Below are 20,541 nucleotides of genomic sequence, written 5' to 3'. Positions count from 1 at the left end.
CGTTAGGAAGATTTCATGAGGACACGTTTGGTCTTAGAACATGCGCGGCATATGGTCAGGCCTCAGTATTTGCTGGCTTCTCTTAAAGAGCCTCTTCTCTTTTCTGTTGCTATTTTTTTTTAAGATTTTATTTATTTATTTGAGAGAGAGAGAATGAGAGAGAGAGAAAGCACATGGGGGGGGGGGGGGGTCAGAGGGAGAAGCAGACTCCCTGCAGGGAGCCCGATGCGGAACTCGATCCCGGGACTCCAGGATCATGACCTGAGCCGAAGGCAGTCGCTCAACCGACTGAGCCACCCAGGCGCCCCTTCTGTTGCTATTCTAAGGCTGTTCTAGGGCAATTACTAGTATCAAAGAATGAGCCCATCTGAGACCTTTCTTGGAAATGCCAGCCGCAGAGGGAAACAGTTGGAATGGTGATCGTGTTTAACGGCGTGTCTGTGTGGTCAGGAAAGAGGTGCCTGGACCTGCCACCCTGGCAGACCAGAGCCAGCCAGCCCATTTTCAACCCCTGGAGGCTTCTGCGGGCTTTCCTCTCCTGCTTTGGAGGTTCTCTTTGAGTTGGCCTCAGGGACATACCAGGTAATGTCCTCACAGATGTCCTCCCCTTGGTGGTACCGGGGAGAGGAAGCAGGTATTTTGGACGCCGATGATTTGCCAGTGTCTCCTTAGGCAGCCGCTTGCTGCCGCCGATGGGTGTAGACGTAGAGGCTGAGGAGAGCTCATCGATCTGCCTCAGGTCTTGCAGCCGGGAAAGGAAGGATGCAGATCCATATGGTCGGAATAAGAAATCCCTGTTTTAGCCCTCGCATACTGTCCGGGGCTGGCCGGCTTGGCTCCTGAGCCCAGGCTGTCGGGGGGCATCGGGTGGTGTCTGCTCTGCAGCTCGCATGCAGCCCTGTGGGGTCCGGGCTCAGGCGACTCTCCGCTCTCGTGAGGTGAGCACCCACGAAGCTCCAGGCACGGCAAGTCCCTGTCCTCGGGCAGTTGATCGGTGGGCAGTGAGTAAAGTGGAGGAGAGCAGCTGTTTTGAACTCCTGTGATAGCACAAAGGGAAATGGGAACTGGGAGAATGGCCCCTGGGGTGTTAACTCCGGTGGTCTTGGAATAGACACGATCAGGGATAATTTTTAAAATGTTCTTATTGGTTGCCCCTGGGCTGAGCCAGCGCTCACTGTGTGCCAGGCTCTGTTCCAGGCACAGAGGAGAGCGAGGTGAAGATAGGCGGGACCCTGCTCTCAACAAGGGTCAGGGGGGCACCAGGGCATAAGCAGGTGCACAAGCAAGAAAATGCCCAGTAGAGAGCGGGGCTCTGCTGAGAGTCGAAGCTGGTGACGAGACAGGGCGGCTGGCAGTTCCGGGCAGGCGATGTTGAAAGTGGGCTCTGAGTGAGAAAGAAGAGGGTCCGGCACACGGTGGCACAAAAGAGTTAACGTCTCGTCCTACCCCCAGAGGAGCCCGGGCCCAACTTTAGGATAATTTGGCTTCTCCCTTTTCTCCTTTTGCTGAGGTGAGCCTGTCCTCTGGTCTCGGAGGCTCTGGCCTGACCCCCTGGCTGCTTGGGGTGGGGATGGGGCCCTGGGCCCAGCCTTGAGGGTCCGCGCACATCCGATGTCTGCGGAAGTAAGCCCCCAGCTGTCCACAGAAATCTGCCGCGTTCCTTCCCAGCCGTGGCCAGGAGAGTCCCGTACGACCTCCCGACAGCCCGACAGCCATCCGTGGGAGGGCAGAGGTGAGCAAACCAGTCGTTTTCCTCCAGGGGTTTGCTTTTGTACTTAAAAGGGTGGAAATACCCGTTCCGTCCCGCACGGCTCCTCTTCGCAAGCGTCTTGAACTCCTCTTGAGAGAAGTGTTAGGTCACCGCTGTGCCTGAAACCAAGTCTGTGGGGTCCTGGCTGAGGGGACTCCTAGCTCACCCTCGCTTTGCTTCCACTCTCTCGCTGCCTCCTGAGGAGATGACGACAGCCCAGGACTTACTGCCATCACAGTGACCGGCCAGGGCTAAATTAAGCCCCAGATCATGGGAATTCTAAATTTTCCCATGCAGCTCTGCATTTTTTTCAAATGTCTCAAGCTGGAAAATTGTACTGATCAAAGTGTGTGATCCATAGCTGGGCCTGCCCTATGGTGTGGATAGCCGTCAGAAGCCCCCTTTCTGCGGTTCCCAGTCCCTGGGTGGCATTGCTGTCTGTTATTAGTGGGTATTTCTAGTAGCAGAGTCACAGCGTGTTAGAAATAGGGACTCTCTAGCCCAGGGGTCACATACAAGCTGCCTTCCTGGAAGGAGGGAAGGGTTCTGAGGGCGGCGTTTCACACTTCCAAAGGCCCAAGGGAAGCCCTATTGTTTTGCCCACCATTGAGCCCCCCCCCAGACCAAGAGAAACATCTGCCACTAGGCTTGTGGCCAGAATTCTAGCCCTGCAGTCAGTGACCTTTGGCTGGGGCTGGCCAGAAGCTTGGGCTCCCCGTGACACCACGGAGTTGGCAGGGGATTGAGCCATTTGTCAGAAAGAGGGTCTTGGGAATTGAAGGGTTTAGGGAGAGCATCTGGTCTACCCCATCATTTTAGAAGCAAGGAACCTGGTCACTGGCTTGCTTGGTGCCTCAGAGTGGTCACAGCTCTGGACTTAGGTCCCTGGTTTCCTGTCTCCTGGTTCTGTGTGTCTACAACACCACATTGTTTGCTTTTTGGCTTGATTTTTTAAGAACGCTGTCCATGATTGGTCATTTGCAAAACTACTTTGAAGACTAGAAGAGAGGTGGGGAGCAATGAAGAATTCTTTTTTCCTCTATGGCATGTGTATGTATCACCATGGTCCAACTGTCAAGGTGTTTGATCCTTGACCCTGCAAGAGAGGCACAGCCCGACACACCCTGTCCCTAAATCAGAGAGTGAAACTTAAGTGGCTGTGTTCTGATGGAGAGTGCAGGCGGAATGAGCAGAACAGGTCTCCTGACCCTGGTTCACGTAGTGTATATGTATGTTTGTGTATATATACCTATATATTTATATTTTTATTTATTTATTTATTTATTTATTTTTAAGATTTTATTTATTTATTCATGAGACACGGGGGGGGGGGAGGCAGAGGGAGAAGCAGGGTCCCAGGGAGCAGGGAGCCCGATGTGGGGCTCGATCCCATGACCCCGAGATCATGACCTGAGCCAAAACCAAGAGTCAGATGCTCAACCGACTGAGCCATGCAGGCGCCCCCCCAGGTTCACATGATCTTTAAAAATGACCACATTTCAACACCTGTGTAATCTGTACCCACAGGCTGCTCTTCTCCGAGAGTCCATGCTCGGGGCACATTGGTAAAGAAAGATGAAATTCCTCCTGTGTGTATTCAGTACTTCTGCTTTTGGAAAAATTAACACAAGAACACGTAAAGTCACAGGAGGCTGACTTGTTCCAGGGACTGTCGGATCCTGGCAGAGGGTGCCCAGGAGGCTCTTTGTGGGAGGCCCTCCTGCCTCATGGGTGGCTGGCAGTGCCCAGCATGGGGGCGGGAGTCCTTCACCTCCTCCTGGTGGTAGGTTAACTGACCGCCGCTCCCCCCCGTCCCCCGGGGCTCTTCCTCCCCTAGAAGGGAGCGAGGAAAAGTGCAAGGGGCAGTTTAATTTGACCTGCTTTATCATCTGGAAGTCAAGTCTAAAATGTTTTCCCTCCAAATCCTTTGAATGCAACAGGCTTTGTTTTTTTTAAGTCCTACTTTTTGGATGGTGATGTAAAGTTTAATTTCTCCATTCAGTTAGTGAAGAGAACATTCCTTTTTTTTTTTTTTTTTTTTTGGCTGAATCTCACCATTTTTCTGGTGATGGTAAAGGGTGTTTTTTTGTTTTGTTTTTTCCTTTTCACTTCTCCCCTCTGCATGAGTGGTGGTTATTAGGCTCTGGGTTACTGCTAGCTTGGCTGATGCAGACTCATAATAGTCCTTTCTCTTTAGTCTGAAATGATTACTGTGGAGAAGAATGTGGCACTGTCCATATTGTCCTAACTGGACCGTTGTCTTCTGGGAAGCCGGCTCAGTTTGGTCATGTGAGCTGTGGTCTCATCCACCCCGACTGAGCCTCCTTGTAATGGTCATGGTACCCTTTTCCCCAGTAGGAAGGTGGAGATGTTTCCTCACTCACGGATTGCACACAGAGGAGGATGAAAGCCAACTAATCAAGGCTTGCAAAGTGTTGGCACGAACTTACTACTGTTTATGTGTGTCATACGGTGACACCTGGGCACTCGCTCCAGGATACTTGGAAGTCACTATAGGAGCTTGGTCAGAGTGTCACATCCCCTCAGCGCTGCCCCCCAGGTGCCGTGTGTCGGGAGTTCTGAGCAGTCTCCCCAGGAGCTTCTGGTAGGTGGCCAACAGTGGGCCACGCTGGCACGACACTGCAGGAGAGGCGGCCGTACCTACCCGTTCGCGTGGCTCTCCCTGTCATCTGCCCAGAGAAAAATGAAGTGCATATGAAGTCATGGAAGGCCTCGAGGCACAGATAGTGTGAGCTGTCATCTGGGGTGATGATTTTCTCATCAGTGCACTCAGTGATACTTACTGATCTTGACTGGATTGTCACAGGCAGTGTTGGTTGACCTGTGACTGGTTTTGGGGAGTAGGGAGAGACGATTGTTGCTATGGCCTCATAGCTGGTCTTGACCCCTGATGAGGGTCCCCAATCCCTGAAAAGCCACTGCCAAAACCTCCTTAGGGATGTGGCGGAGACCACAGTGGACAGGGTGAGTATCCCGCCTCCGTGTCACCGAAGCGCAGCGGCTGAGGGACCTACGGGCTTTGAGCAGGGACCCACCTGGACTGCCCTGAAGCTGGAGAGAGCCTCCTCTTCCTGTCATGATTGGGAACTCTAGATTCGGGAGGAATTTCCCCACCCAATTCCAGAAACCCCTGGAGCACATTTTGATGGAATTCTTCTTGCCTCCAAGGGCCCCACTCTGGCCTTGGAAGTTTTTGTTTGTTTAGTTTTGCTCTGTTGGCTGTTTCATTCAGCCTATTTCCAGTCTCCAGTGTCTTTTGAAATCTGCTTGGGTTTTCAAACTTGCCAGAAATTTTCTTCCCTGGCTTGCCCCTTGCAAATATGATGATCCAGCTCTCCCTCTGTGGTCACCGTCGTAAGCCTCACTGAAAAAGTGATGGCCGGACATTGGCCATCGGCATTGCCAGTGCCGTCTGCATTTTGAGGAGTGACGAGCCTCCCTGGGAAGGACGCAGCTCCTCGGTCAGCCTGAGGTGACAGGCCGGGTGTGACCCAGGAGAGTCTGGTTGGTATCCCTGCCCTTCTCCCTGAGGCCCACTTGGAGGCTCAGGGCAGGCACCCTTGCAGTACATCTGGTGTTGGGCTGCTCTCAGGCTCCTTGCACAGCCCACGGTGCTGTAGGTGACAGATGACCACGTTGGCACCTGCTGCTGAGATGTGCAGAAATGGCTTCCGGCGCAAGCGGACCCAGAGGTTCCAGCCATGTTGTCTCACTCCTTCGCCTTCCCTTTGCTCTTTGCTTTCTCTGGCGTTGCCTTTAGACTTAGGGAAACCCTGGCCCTGTGGTGGCTTTTGGCAGCCCAGGCTGGATTGTCCGCCCGCCCCTGATCTAGCCACCGTGGCTGGGGGCCTGCGGTACTCTGGTGGAGCCTGGGCTGGGCCTGCACCTGGCCACCTTCCCCCCGATGGAAGACCAAGGATCTTTCTGAGACAAGGGGATATGGATGTCGCAAAGGCAGAGACAGCAGATTCTGTTTCCAGGACAGAAACAAAATTTCTTTGGCTTAAAGAACCTTTTCTAGTACTGGGGCCTGACTGTAGAAAAATGAGTGTTTCCTTCTATACCGAAGAGACTGTGGCTTTTGATGCGGAGTCTCCAGAGCTTCCAAGGGCTTTTGGAAGGCCTGATAGAAATGTGCATTGCCCTTGGTGAGACTTCCCCAGGCCAGCCGAAATGTTCAGTTTCTTTGCCGTTTCTTGGCTTTATCAACTCAGTGAGGTTACTAGTGGTTATCACGCGCATCAGAAGCCTTGATTCTTAATAGAATGAATGATTAATACAGTTCCCGAACACGCTCTTCAGGGCGGGGGCTGGAGTGGGAAGGTGAGGTGGGGGGCCCCTGGGCATCCCGTTCCAGGGGGATCATGGATGTCCTATGGCTTCTGTGCAGAAGAATGTGTTTGCTTTGAAGAGAATCCCAACTTATCTCTCTTCAGAAAATATTTAAAGTTGTAACAGAGTCGTACAAACTTAATCGCTTATAATGAAAGGGTTCTAAGTAATTCCTGATGATAGAATTCAATTTTTAATTTTTTAATTTTTTAAATTTCTTACTAGAGCGAGCACAGGTCGGGGTGGTGGTGGAGAGAGAGAGAATCTTAAGCAGGCTCCACACCCAGTGCAGAGCCTGGTGTGGGGCTCAATCCCACGACCCTGAAATCATGACCTGAGCTAAAATCCAGAGTTGGACGCTTAGCCGACTGAACCACCCAGGCGTCCCTAGAACTCCCATTTCTGAAGGCATTTCTAGTTAGTACTGTTCTGATGGCATTTGTCCCGAGTTGTTGGTATGTAATTTATGAAAATGAGCCCCCCCTTTCTTTTTTGCTATCTCGGTCTTAAACCTTAAACGAGGTTTATTTTTCCCTCTCGTTTTGGCGTCCCCCGCCACTCCCCTTCCTCCCACCGTCCCCATATCTGAGGGGAAGCTCCTTAATAAAAGACTGGGTGTTTGGGAGCTGACCACAACTTCCCCGGCTTGAGTGAAGAGCGCAGGACGTAACACAGGATCCTGTGCTGCTTAGTTCAGGCTCCCCAAGCTGGAAAGGGAAGAAAACTGGCAGATTGAGAGGGAAAGTCCGGAAGGCGGAGTATGCACACCATTCAGAAAAGCAAGGCCAAAACAAAACTTAGGTTCTGGAAATAGCACAGGGTGGATACTTGAGGATGGAGTGTGTTCAGGCCTGGCTTTTGGGAGGGAGTGCCTGACAGGTGTTTGCTGGGGGTGGAGATGTTTAGGTGTTGACAGCCCAGTCCTGACGCTGAGGGGGAGAAGTTTTAAAACGGGAAGAGCAAGGTCTGAGGTCCACAGGGACAAGTGCGACGGAGCCACCCACATCCCTGTCTTCAGTTGGAGCCGCCTGGGGGAGCCTCGTGCGCACGCAGCCGGGGCTGTGGTCCTGTGGTCCTGCCGCCCACTCGCGTGTCGCCAGCTTCTCTCACGGACGGAATCGGAGGTGTCCGTCTCCACGGTCTCCGGTGAGGTGCGTCACCCGGTTGGCCTTGCACGTGGTTCCGTGGAGGCGCCTTTGGTGTCCTTTCTCCTGTTGGGGATTTCCTCGCCCATGATCTCCCGATTCTCCCTGTGTGCCCGTTCTGAAAGCCACTCTCATCTGTAGCTTTAAGAAAATGGCAGGGAGCCATTCAAATTATATAGGCTTTATATATTTTTCTGACTGTAAGGAGCGTTTGGTTACCTTTTTCCTTCTTCTTAAGGCCTAAATATTTCAGAGAGTCTACTGACAGATGTCTTTGCAAGTTGAGCCTGTTAGAGAAATCTCCTGCCTAGGTCTCCAGCCCCGGTTTCTCCGTTGTTTGGAGTTTTCCCCAGCCTCTGTCTGGCAGGGCAGAGGGCACTCTGGCGCTTGATCAGATGAATTGGTGCCTTTTCTTTGCCACCAAAGGCCTAGGAGGCTTGGTGGATGCCCTGGCTGGGCCTCATGGCCTCTCCCTGACCTCTCCTGAGGAGCACACTGGGTTCCCAGGTGGCTGGACGAGAAGAAGGGCAACAGAGCCTGGAGCATTGTTTCTCCCTCAGGAAATTGTTCTGGTTTTTTGTTTTTGTTTTTGTTTTCATTATATTTCTTACCCTTTGAGGCCTTTGTACCAGGAGGACCATTTGCTGTCATGCTTAGTCAGAGCTGCTTCCTGACCTGGAGGAGGGTGGCTGAGGACCTCTTCAGCGGTGGACCCCAGCTCCTCCTGCTTCTCGGAGGGTGGGACGGTCGTATCTGCCGTGCACCAGATGGAGTGACCAATGGAAGTGCCCGGGGATCCCTAGCACATCGGAGGGCCCCTAGGCATTAAGTAGTACACCTGAATTTGATGAGCACTTGCACTTTAAGCTGGGCGATGCTCATTAAAAGTCAAAGTGTTCTTTTTTGCTTTTTGAGGCCCACCCCATCTCTGCCAGCAGTGAATGTTGCTGTGAATGAAAAACCGAACTAAATCAAATGTGCAGGTCACCGTGAAAATTTTTATCCCTGGTCCTTTGACAGGCTTTAGAGGATTTATGAGAGCTGGCCAGATCCGTGGAGAGGCAGAATATGCCTGCCTTCTGCCGAAGCCCCGTTCTGTGGCTTCAGATGGAGACAGAATTCTTGGCATATTTGAGGCTGGAGTGAAGGCCTTGTTAGCCGTAGCAGATGTATCGATTGTCACCAGGATGAAATTTTATGGGCTCTTATTTGTATGGTCATATGTGATAAGTGATCATTGCGTTTCCTGTGGCTCTTCCCCCCCACCCCCAGCCCCAACAACTTAGGTTTACTTATTTTTTGATGTTCCTGTTGCCTGCCCGAGGCTTTAGATGAGGAAGGAGGGGGTCATCCATTGTTTCTCCGGCAGAAGCAGCCCAGCAGCTTGGTGGAACGTGAGGGCCACTGCAGGAGGAGGGAGGAGGTGCCACCCCCCCAACACCCCCCACAGGGCTGCTTTGGAGGAGGTGACCTTAGTCAGCTTGACCTCATGACTTGAAGTCCTCGGGCTCCTCATCTCTACCTTCCCTGGAGGGTTTTCATGAGCATTAAGTGAGGTAGAGCCTGGCCCAAGGCTGCCTTGGCTCCTCCAACAGCCGGCAGAGCCCAGAATGAGCCCAGCAGGTGGGAGTGGGGGATGGGCAAGGGGAGGGCGCTTGCTTTGTGTCCAGACTCTGTCTTGGGCAATCTCTGAGTCTTCTGGACCTCCATTTCCTCATTTTGTAGATGAGGAATAATCTACATTACCACTTCCTCCCACCCCTCAGGTCTTCTCAGTTTGGAAGACACACTGGGAGTGATTTCTGGCAGAAACTCCTTCCCATGCCTGCCTTTGCAGCCTCCAACAGCCAGCGGAGTTGGTTGTTCGGGCTTTGCGTCTTCAGATCCTCTGTGCTCCCCTCCGTCCCCTCCCAGCCTGTGGCCTTCCTGGGGCCAGGGACGCTGTTTTTAATCTGTTTCGTAAATTTAGTCAACAGCATTTATATCCACGCCAGGCATGGTGTTGGGTGCTGGGTGGTCATTTGTGAACAAGACCCAAACCTGTGGACCGAAGCCGATTGTCAGAGATGCGGACCTCACTCTAGCTCAGTAAATGTTTCTTCTCTGGAGAGAGGGGATGTGGGTTTGTGGTGGAGGGCTAGGTGGACCCGTTAATGGGTAACCCTGGACCTCAGTTTTTCCCCTCTGTGAAATGAGGGGAGTGGGCTAGACCAGATTATTTCTAAGTTGTATTAGCTCAGGCCAGGTGCTGGCAAGTTTGAAAGCCCAGTGGAGGGCCTGGGCTGTGCTCTGCAAGAGTAGTTGGAAACTGGGTGCCTGGGTGGCTCAGTTGGTTGAGCAACTGCCTTCGGCTCAGGTCATGATCCTGGAGTCCCGGGATCGAGTCCCGCATTGGGCTCCCTGCTCAGCGGGGGGTCTGCTTCTCCCTCTGACCCCCTCTCCCTCTCATGCTCTCTGTCTTTCATTCTCTCTCTTGCAAATAAATAAAATCTTTAAAAAAAAAAAAAAAGAGTAGTTGGAAACCTATAAAAAATCAGGAGAAAAGTGCTCACAGAAAACGTCCTGGGCAAGTATAGAAGCACAGTGGACCAAAGCCAGATGTCAAATGATTTTTAAAGGCATAGTTAGGCATTTTAGGGGTGCCCGGCTGGCTCAGTCTGAAGAATATGGGACTCTTGATCTCAGGGTCATGAGTTCGAGCCCCACGTTGGGTGCAGAGATTACTTTAAGGGGGGGGGAGCATAGATAGGCATTTTTTTGGGGTAAGATATACCTGAAATGAGAGGCTTTCTTGCTCCCACAGAATTTAAAATTTGTCAGGACTGCCTGCCCCCAGTGTTACGATTCTTCTGTCGCTGGCTTTTGCCATGCGTGAAAATACAACCCACAGAAGAGCCGTGCCAGTAGAAGTGTTTTGAAAATTAGAGCCACAGTTTCAGTGTTTACTTCTTGTTTGCCAAAGGCTTAACCTCGAGTTTAGATTTTATTCACTATTACCTTGTGATACTGATCTTGTTGTAATTTTGGAAAAGACGATGGCTCTCTTTCCTCCTAGGGAGGCTGGAGCGCGTCCACTCATCCCTGCCCCCCCGAACCCCCGCCAGACCTCGGTACCTGCCTTTTTACAGAAGGGGCTGAGCCGGAGCCTCCTGCTGTCTCGGAGGAGCTCATGGTACAGGGAGTGTGTTTCTTTCTGTCTCTAGGTCATGGCTTCTGGCTTCTCGGACCTGAGGCTCCAGCGGAGGAAATGACTGGCAGGGATCTTGCTCCACGCCTGTTACGGAGACTGAACCTTCGCAGGGCACGAACTTGCCCAGCACAGGAACATCTCTCTCTTTGAAGGGCTTTACAGTTGCCACAAAGACCGTAAAGATGGCGACTTCATCTATCAGACGGCAAATGAAAAATATTGTGAACAATTACTCGGAAGCTGAAATAAAAGTGCGGGAAGCCACCTCCAATGACCCATGGGGCCCGTCCAGCTCCCTGATGACCGAGATCGCCGACCTGACCTACAACGTGGTGGCCTTCTCGGAGATCATGAGCATGGTTTGGAAACGCCTCAACGACCACGGCAAGAACTGGCGGCACGTGTACAAGGCGCTCACGCTGCTGGACTACCTCATCAAGACGGGCTCCGAGCGCGTGGCCCAGCAGTGCCGGGAGAACATCTTTGCCATCCAGACGCTGAAGGACTTCCAGTACATCGACCGAGACGGCAAGGACCAGGGCATCAACGTGCGTGAGAAGTCCAAGCAGCTGGTGGCCCTTCTCAAGGACGAGGAGCGGCTGAAGGCTGAGAGGGCCCAGGCTCTCAAAACCAAAGAGCGCATGGCCCAGGTCGCCACGGGCATGGGCAGCAACCAGATCACCTTTGGCCGCGGCTCCAGCCAGCCCAACCTCTCCACCAGCTACTCGGAGCAGGAGTACGGCAAGGCCGGGGGGTCGCCAGCTTCCTACCACGGCTGTGAGTAGTGGAAGCGCTCCCCACCCCTTGCCGGAGGGTGCTGGGTACAGACACGGCAGCGCTGGGTGGCGGGTAGGGTGGCACGTGCCCTTGGGCTAAGCGAGAGCTCGCATCTGCCCTCCATTCTCCGCTTTGGGCAGCCCGGTTAACAGTGTCAGTGGTCTGCACCCATTTACGGTTAATGGTTGGGGGGGGGGGCATTGGGTCCCTTGGCTGCTCTGGCTCAGGGGTCTCGACCTTCTGCTGCTCCAGGGTCCGATTCAGTACCCCTGGGCAGGGCTGGAGCCAAGTGATTGGCCTGCTGCGAAAAACAGTGGGGAGTTGACTGCGTTTGGTAGGTAGGAGGAAATGAACGCTCCTTCTTGATAACCTCATGTCTTTAATTTCCTGTGAAATGTTGTTCCGATGACTGGGCTTCGGGTCTCCCCACCGGCTCAGGGTGTCCCTGTCCTTTCAGCATCACACGGGAGGGAGATGGGAGGTCTCTCTCTCTCAGTGAAAGAGGAAAAGGCCGAAACCTCTGCAGGTGCTAGTGTGAGTGAGGCCTCTTCTTTCAGCGTGAGGACGAGAGCTCTTGGGGAGCTGCTTGCATGGCTGGGTCTGCGCTGGGTGGGGCCGCTTGGTTTTCTCATTTTTTGCATGCGGGATTCCTGCGGTGTCCTTGCCCCTCATTCGGACGAGATTTCAGGGAAGAGAAGTGGAGTTCAGGGCCTGACGGAAGCTGGTCTTGGAGAGCCGTGTGGGCGTCCTGGGCATTCACTAAAAGTGGTCCGGGGAACGGGCGCCCCTCTGCTGTCCCAGTGTGGTGTCGAGACTGGTGGCCCTGGTCGCCTGGGGGGGGGTGGGGGACGCACACATTGTATCTTCTGGCTGAAAGAAACAGAAGTGCAGGCCCCCCACACCCCCTTTCTTTTTGGAATCTGTAACACCGTGTCAGCATAACAGCACATTTTTTTCTTTTTTAAGGAAGTTGTTTGTCACCCGACAAACTCCCCTTGGTCCTCGTTTAGTCAGTGGCTCTGTTACCAGGCCGCCTGCTAACGTTTCCTGCGTGCAGGCTTCAGTTAGACACCGTACCGCCACCAGCAGCATTTTGAGAAATGTGTCAACCGGGAGATTTGCGTACCCAAGTCAGACTTCCTGCCTCTAGGAATTCCAAATTCTTATCAAAGGCTTGAAGAGGTTAGCATTTTTCTCGGCCCGTTTCTAGTTACTGTTGTTCCCCTCTTCGTTTGAACTGCTCTGGTGAGGCGGAGGTTGTGACCTTTATGGAAACGCCCGGAATGGACTGTGACCTGCAGCTCTGCCTGGGCCAGGTTGCCCCCTCCCCTCCAAAATGAAGACTGCCCTGGGAAGAGTGCAGTTGTTCCTCCATCCCCCAAGAAGGGCCGCTGTGGGTGGAGTTGGTGTCAGGCCGCTTCTGTGGAAGTGGCTGGGTCTGTGCTGCCCAGCTATGGGCCCCTGCTCTGCTCCCCACACACCTCCGGCGGTCATTTTTGTCAAGAAGCCAGAGGATACAAAGCCAGAGCTGAAACAGCGTCCCATTCATCGAGAGCTCGTGGGACCGTCCGGGTGCCCGAGCCTGGGGGTCTGGATGGGGCCCCAGTCCCAGGTCCTGGCGGCTTTCTGCTGGGCTGATGGCTGCTGCCATGGTCCCAGCTTGCACAGCTTCCGGTTCTCTCAGCCCTTGAGCTTGAGCTGCATGTGCAGGGTCAGAACGTGGTCAGCAGGCTGTTGGCCCCTCTGCGTGCGTCGGGCTTCGGCCCCGGCCCGCACTCTGCCGCTCCCGGTCCCTCTAATGGCGTGTCTCTCTCTGTGTGTATGTGTGTGTGTGTCCCTGCCCGACAGCGCCCGAGGCCTCGCTGTGTCCCCAGCACCGCGCAGGGGCCCCGCTGGGTCAGAGCGAGGAGCTGCAGCCGCTGAGCCAGCGCCACCCCTTCCTGCCGCACCTGGGGCTGGCCTCCCGCCCAAATGGCGACTGGTCCCAGCCCTGCCTCACTTGTGACCGCGCAGCCCGAGGTGGGACGGCGGTTTGCTTTTCTCCTTCCTAGAAATGCGGGGCAGCTTGCTGGGGGTGTGCTTGTTGGGTCCAGTACAGCCAACTCTCTCTCTCCCTGTCTCCTCCTGGGCCTCTCGGTCCAGCCTCCCGCGGACCCAGGGCCCCTGTCTTGCTCTCTCCCTGGGCGCTCCCCTCTAACCATCCTGTGCCCCTTGCTAGAAGTTCTGCTGCCATCTGGGTAAGGCATGGGGTGACTGCCCACGCTTTCCCTGTGTCCCCACGCCCTGAAAAATTGGAGGGTGCTCTGCAGTCGGCCAGACCCAGGGGTGGTGGGGGCCAGACACCACTTGGCTTGTTGAGCCAGAAAGGTGCGGTTTAAATCTCACAACGCCAGGCAAAGCCGGGGGCCTCGGTGGACAGTCGCTGGAAGCCATCGTCCTTGATGCAGTGATCCATGCCTTGATGAGGACAACATGGGATTGTTCTTGCTTCTCAATTAACTTCTGTCCTTCCAGAAATCCCCATGACCGTGCTAAACAGAGGGTTAGCTGTACTGTCAGTTCTGGGTCAGTGTTTAAAGATAACCTAATTCAATGGGGAGCTAAAAGTGGGGCTTCTCTTTTCACTAATTAATCATGTATCCTGGTCAGAGTTTACAACTGTTGCAGGTTAAGCTGAAAACCGATTTTTGTCCTGTTGCCTACCGGAAAATGTTCTCAGGCTAGTCCAACCCCCAAGTGGGGCCCCGCTATAGAGAAGAAAGCCTTCTGTTCTCTTCTGCTCTTACGAGAAGGGGCACCAATGAGGAGCCTTTGTGTGACTTCCCCGATAAGGTAGCCGGCCTTTATTCAGCCCTGGAAACCGTTCCCTTTGATTTGTGCCTCGTTAATATTACGGCTTGTTTGACTTGGGTGTGTGTGTGATCACTGTAGTTCGCTCTGGGATATTTGACTTCATGCTCCTATGTTCTCCTCCCCGTTTTATACGGGATTTTGTAAGGAGGACCAGCTTTGCACTTCAGAGAATGCAAACGGCCACAAGTGTGTTCTGAACGATCATCCAGAGGCCCTCGGGCTACACACCCTTTCTTCCACCAGATCTTTGGGGGCTGTTCTCGGCAGGTTCCCAGTGTTCCCCAGGACTCCGGGGTCCATTCAGTAACTAGGAAGGTCTGTTTTGAGTCTTGGGTTCACTGGCGTGCAGGTTGGCTTTCCTGGGCCCTCTGCATATTAACCTCAGGCCCATGGCCTGCGCCAGCTGCGCTGCCTGCCCCCTCCCTCCTGCTGTGGCCAGGAAGGACCATGCCCTGTGCCCCCAGGCTGGTCTCAGCCCCTCTGGTTCTTTTCCACCTGGGTGCCTCCCCTGCACACACACATTGGGCAGGTGCCTCCAGGTGCATAGCTCTCGTGGCTGTCTCCTCCTTCGGCTCTGGTAGGAATGAAGGGTCAAAATGAGTGGGTCTTTCTTGACAGTTTCTCAGGTCCCAGAGGAGTTTTGGGCAGAGCCTTACATGGTGTCAGCGTTTCATCCTTTGACTGTTTAGCGCATGCATCCCTCTCCATATCTCACACCCTGCCTGTCCTGGAGGCAGTTGGCGGAGGGGGGGCCGGGGCGGGGGAAGGGCCCTGGCCCGTGATGGCTTTCTGTTCTTCCTTAGCACTTATAACCAAGTGTTCCGTGTAAGGTAAGTGCCAGACGTACGCACATCAGCAGATTTCCTTCGAACATGCTGCCTCAGAATGCGGCAGTGGGGCAGTCTGATGGGCACTGGCCGTTCAGGAAGTGGTCTCATGAGCTGCGGGCCGAGATGCCGGGGAGACGTATCGGAGACGCACCCTTAGGACCCCAGACCCTGCAGGGAGGCGGGGGGGGTGTGCATACTCGGCGGGGCGGGGGAGAGGAGGCAGACTGTGGAGAACGCCCCTTCCTGGGAGAGCGGGCACTGCGGGGGGGCTCCTCACGCCGTCGCTGCTGTTCTGACCCAGGGACATCATGATGATGTTTGAGGGGGCCTTCCTGTCATGTGCCGTTAGCCGTCTGATCTTCCCTGGGCCTCCTCCCCCGCCCTCACCTCTCACATACACCTGTAGATCTGACCTTGGAAACCTCTCGAATTCTGTGCCTTCATCTCTAGTTCCGTGACCTCAGTTCAGTGTCCGCTTAGCCTCCCCCATTTGTGTCCACCTTCCACCCTGACGGATGATACACTGAGCCCGGGTCTTGGAGAGCTCCTCTGGATTCCAGGGAGCTCCCAGGATCCAGTCCAGAGCCTTAGACACGGCCGACAGCGCCCCTGATGGTCCTTGGCTGGCCTCCGTCAGCTCAGGTGTGCTGAGGTCCACCTGGAGGGCCGCTTCCAGGCTCTGTCCGTGAAGCCCGCCCCGGCTGCACTCTGGCTCCCGCGTTCCCTCGCGTTCCCTCGTTCACTCAACACGTGTGTGTTGAGACACAAAGCACAGAGCCGTCTGCCCTACTCAGGAGAAGAGAGACAATAAACCTAAGACATGATCCAGCATGTTATAGGATGAGTGCTCTGGGAAACAGCAGACAAAAACCAAACAACCCAGTCGAGCCTGAGGAGTAGGGAGGGTGGTCTGCAATGTTAAGGAGGGTGGTCAGGATAAGCCTCCTTGAGAAAGTGATGTTGGAGCAAAGGTCGAAGGGGAATGAGAAGTGCGCTGTGTGAAGGTTTGGAAGAGCATTCTAGGCAGAGGATGGGAGCAGCCGTGCAAGGGGCCTGAGGTGGAGTGTGTTCAGGGGATGCTTGCAGACCAGGAAGGCCGCCCAGGTGACTAGAGCTGCGTGAGGCAGAGGGGCAGGTGAGATCAAGGGCAGGGGTATGGCAAAGGGCGGGCCTGGCAGAGGTGGAGGGCGGCTTCTCAGACTGCCTCTGGCGGGGAGCAGCTCTTCAATTCCTGATGGGCTCAGACTGATACTTTTGTTATCAGTGTTTGGATGTTGTAGCAGTGTCAGATTGCTCTCAAGGTTTCTAACTACTTTCCCTCACTGCTTTCTCCTCCGGCTGTATATTGGGAGGGGAAACCTTACCCTCCTTATCCAGGTGGGCACTGGTGGGGCTGTGGAGGTCTGGGGAGGTCTTAAAGGAGAGCCAGCAGGCTTGCTGAGGACTGCTAGCTGAGCCGCTGGGAGATTGGTGGCTGTGAGTGGAGCAGGTTTAAGCAGAGGCGGGGTGATGTTCTGGACATGTCAGAGTGTCTACTGGACATGCAGGTGCATGGAGAAGGTCTGAGAAGTCTAGGACCTCGGGGAGAATTCTGGGCTGGAGAGGCCTTCACCTCTTTGGCCTCACCTGGTGTTCATGGTTCCTTCACATTCTTGTAATCCCTGGTGACCTGGCTGCCTACATGATTTTGGCAGGCATTTGGTGCTCAGGACCGCTGTGTGCAGGGGAAGCTGTGGGGCCCAGGGAAGGCCTTTCGGGCTGAGAGGTTGGGGTTTGCCAGAGACCACACAGACAGGGCAGCTGGCTTGGGTGGAGTGGGGTATGAGCCACCTGCCCGTTACCCACCCCACCCCCCACCGCCCACTCCCGGCTCTGTCTGTGGGGCTGGTCATGACATTTCAGCAGGCTATGGAGAAATAGCAGAAGTTCTTGGGATGGTGGGAACCCACATGAAAGGCAGCATGGGGCGATTAGGAGAATCGTCCCTGTGAGTCCAGGCGGAGGCCTGAGGAGAAGGTTGCCACTGTCCTCTGACATGCGTGCTCTCCAGAGTGAGGGCTGGGCCTCCCACTCCCCTCATCTCTCTCCTGGGTTGGCCTCTGTGGACGGAGGCTGGCAAGGGAAGGAAGGAGCGCCCAGTCCGTCAGCCCCCAGAGCCAGAGCCGTGCTTGCCCTGCTGCAGCATGAGCATGTCCTGTGTTGTTCGGCGCCTTGGATTGCTGGGTGGGAGGCCAGATGTCAGCATTCCCGGTCTTAGAAAAAGAAAAGAAAAAGGAACAAGGAAGACAGAGAATAGAAATGCTCGTTGCCCTCATTCCCTCACATGAATCGGAACCGAGCTCACGTCCCAGAACCAGAGTGGGCAGTGGTGTGCTTTGTCGCAGGTGGCTGATGCCACCTGCGACCCGGTGTTGGGCTGTCCTGATGGATCCGCTGTCTTGGTGACACCTTTGGCCCTTTGGCCAGTGCAGAGCCCCTACCTGCGGTGTGGCTCAGCCCTGCTCCCGGGAGTGTGTCTGTGCCTCCTACAGGCCAGCCCTTCTTTTGGCCTGGGCGCCCCTCACGCAAGGCTGCACCCCCTCACCCGCCGTGGACAGTGATTCACCGAGTGATTACTAGAGATTACGAGCGTTTCATGTGTTTGTGCTGCTTCACTCTAGAGAGGATTGCAGTTGGCATCCAAAACACACGCAATACCAGAGGATTAAGTAGATACAAGGAACTGGGGCAAAAGGAAAATAAAGGTGAGAAAGTAGAAGGCCAGAGTCACGCATTAGGGCCGGAGATGGATCCAAGTCTGGCTTTGAATTTCTCAGCCAGCAGCAGCAAAGAGAACAGTTGCTCTTGAGCGGCTGGGCAAGAGTCTAGGATCCAGATGAGGTGCAGGGAGGCCAGGCGCTCCCGGCGCAGGGGGAGGAGCGGGCCCAAGAGCAGCCTGCGCGGGCCTTCACGGGGGGCCCTCAGTCCCGACGGCGTCCTGAGCCCCACTGTGATGGCCTGGCCTGAGTCCAGGGGACCTCGTGTTCTCTCGGAGCTGGGGGACGGCAGAGCTTTCTCACTCGTTCCACAGCTCCACAGCGCTCAGCCATTCGTGAGCCCATCGGGGAGAGTCTGAAAGCCGCCGTGTGCATTGTTCCACGTGCACGTTTGGGGAAGGGCCCGGAGGTGCAGGCCTTCCCGGAACTCTCCAGGGAAGCTGGTTCTCCACGGCAGGGGACCTCAGGGGGAAGCCGGGGTCACTGCAGCCCCAGCCCTGGCAGCCAGACAATGGGAGTGCGGCTGGAGCATGGAAACACCTGTACGCGCACAAGAGGACATTTTAACATGGATTAGGCAGCCGAGAAAGGGAGGCCTATGTAGGTCTTTGTTTGTTTGTTTGTTTATTTATTTATTTATTTATTTGACAGAGAGATAGCGACAGCAGAAACACAAGCAGGGGGGAGTGGGAGAGGGAGAAGCAGGCTTCCCTCTGAGCAGGGAGCCCGATGCGGGGCTCGGTCCCAGGACCCTGGGATCATGACCTGAGCCGAAGGCAGCCGCTTAACGACTGAGCCACCCAGGGGCCCCTGTAGGTCTGTTTTTGAAAACTCGAGGATATGGGGATATATAATAACAATATATTATTGTTAAAAAAAAAAAAATCAAAGCCAGCCAGCCTGTCCTTCCCAGGGTGTGGACTCGGAAGGAGCCTGGGTCAGCTGAGGCCTCTCCTGAGTGTGGGAGCCCGACGTGCAGGGCTGAGTGACACTGCCCAGGAACGGGGTGGCGGGACACGCCCAGGGCTGAGAGGTGGTTGCTGGCTGACAGCCAGGTGATGATTGCCCAGTTCCAGGAAAGGCCAGGGACAGCCACCCGGTGAAGAATGTTCCCAGCCCTCAGGGGCCTCTCACCTGGTGGCAGATTGTTTTTCAGGTGGGATGGACTAGGAATCTGGTGGCAGATGGGATCCATTTGACTTCCCTGTTGCTGGGGTAAATGTGTTCTGGAAGTCATGGGACCCCTGCGTGGCAGGCAGGCAGGCAGGCAGGCCCAGGGCAGAGGCGGGTGCCTGGCTGTCAGCATTGGCTTACTCCGGGGAGTTAATCTCTTCAAGTGCAGATGGAATCACAGAGGAGGCTGCTCAGTAATGCCAGTAGTCCTCGGAGGTGGCCGTGTTACTGACACCCTGTCTGAGGGTCAGACACTAATGATGGGTATTCTTGTCACGAGGGCTGCGTCCTAAGTGGGGTCTGAATGTGCCAGGTGAAGGTGCTGCTCAGTTCTGGCTGTCTCATCCCCCGTCCTCGGCTTTCCCCGATGACGGGCCCATCTTGCTGCTCCCACTTGCCCGAGGGGGCGGGTGGGGCACCTTGTTGATAAGGACGGGGAGATGAACTTACCCAAATCGTCTCGGTCATAGTGGTAAAGCTGGAATGTGAACCCAGATTTCCCAGAAGAACTCTGGTACTCCTACTTTCCAACGAAAAAATAAAGTTTAAATTGTTCTACAAAATAGATGAATATACAGCATACACCTAGTGCAGCTTTAAAATTGTATGGCCCATCTCACATAATGCTTTCCTTTATGGTTTTTAAAAGCAGGGAGACCTCTTTAAACTGTTCAGTAATGGGGACCCAGGTTTTAAGGTGCTCCTGTGCTTGTCAGAGAGCGGAACATTGAAACACAGCTCTCCAGATTGCTGATTGGGGATAATCAATGAAGGATCAGTGTTGACTTGTGCCATAGAAAGTTGAATTATAATACGATACTTGTATCTGGCCATTTGTCTTTAAAGCCACCTTTGTAGTAGAGGTAAAGAGTGTTGTTGAGAAGCTCTCAGTACGCGGAGCATGAAACAGGGAAAAGGGGATTTAAGTCAGGGTTGGTAACAGTCGCACAGATGTGACAGTGTGAGCCACGCCTGCCCAGTGGCTAGTTTCAGATAGTCATCCTCAAGGGGGCATTTAAAAATTACATAAGTAAAAATAAGAAGGAAGGTCTAAGATAGATTTCTCTTGGTATGGGAAAATAGACCGTATAGTGTACTTTAATCTCTGTAGGTCATGTTTCTCTCTTTTATTTTGTCTTCACAGTATTTTTTACTATCTGAAATTATTCACTTTATTTTCTGTGTCCCTGCACTAGAACACACTCCAAGAGCAGGAGCCTCGTCTGTGCTCAGTGCACAGTGCCTGACCCAGGAAAGGTGTTCAGTAAACAATGAACATATGCTAAATAAGATTTTATTTATTTGAGAGAGAGAGAGAGAGAGAGAGCACAAGCAGGGGGAGGTACAGAGGGAGAAGCAGGCTCCCCGCTGAGCAGGGCACCCGATGCGGTGCTCCATCCCAGCACCCTGGGATCATGACCTGAGCCGAAGGCTCAGCCTAATGACTGAGCCACCCAGGCGTCCCTGAACAGATGCTAAATAAACCTTAACTTTTCTTTCTTTCTTCCTTTCTTCCTTCCTTCCTTTCTTTCTTTCTTTCTTTCTTTCTTTTTTTTTTTTTTTTGTGGTATTTCTGTGTGTTGTGCTCCTCTCTCTTGGTGTCTGCCCAAGCATGAGCCTTAGTCTCTTGGAAGTACATTTTTTGGGTTTTTCCAGGAATAAAGAAACACTTTACATACTTGTACAGTTTCTTGATGCTTTAAGGTTGAGTTTA

General features: G+C 54.0%; 1 protein-coding gene across 6 annotated transcripts in view; it reads left to right on the top strand.

Annotated features, from left to right (window-relative positions):
• EPN2 (epsin 2) overlaps positions 1-20,541 on the top strand; it is an 81,653-nt gene that overhangs the window by 25,184 nt on the left and 35,928 nt on the right. For 3 of the 6 annotated variants that reach the window (XM_073881795.1, XM_073881796.1, XM_073881797.1), the window contains exons 2-3: positions 10,452-11,215; positions 13,064-13,234. In XM_073881795.1, coding sequence (XP_073737896.1) covers positions 10,621-11,215; positions 13,064-13,234 — 766 coding nt within the window. In that variant the 5' untranslated portion in view covers positions 10,452-10,620. The remainder of the gene's footprint in view (positions 1-10,451; positions 11,216-13,063; positions 13,235-20,541) is intronic. The other 3 variants (XM_025864308.2, XM_025864311.2, XM_025864313.2) reach the window with 1 other exon arrangement.

The sequence above is a fragment of the Callorhinus ursinus genome, unplaced genomic scaffold (assembly GCF_003265705.2).
Source record: "Callorhinus ursinus isolate GAN/ISIS: 27379988/994484 unplaced genomic scaffold, GSC_fseal_2.0 scaffold43, whole genome shotgun sequence".
Lineage (NCBI taxonomy): Eukaryota > Metazoa > Chordata > Mammalia > Carnivora > Otariidae > Callorhinus > Callorhinus ursinus.
The sequence above is the reverse complement of the archived record's forward strand: the minus strand, read 5'-3'. Positions and strand labels throughout refer to the sequence as shown.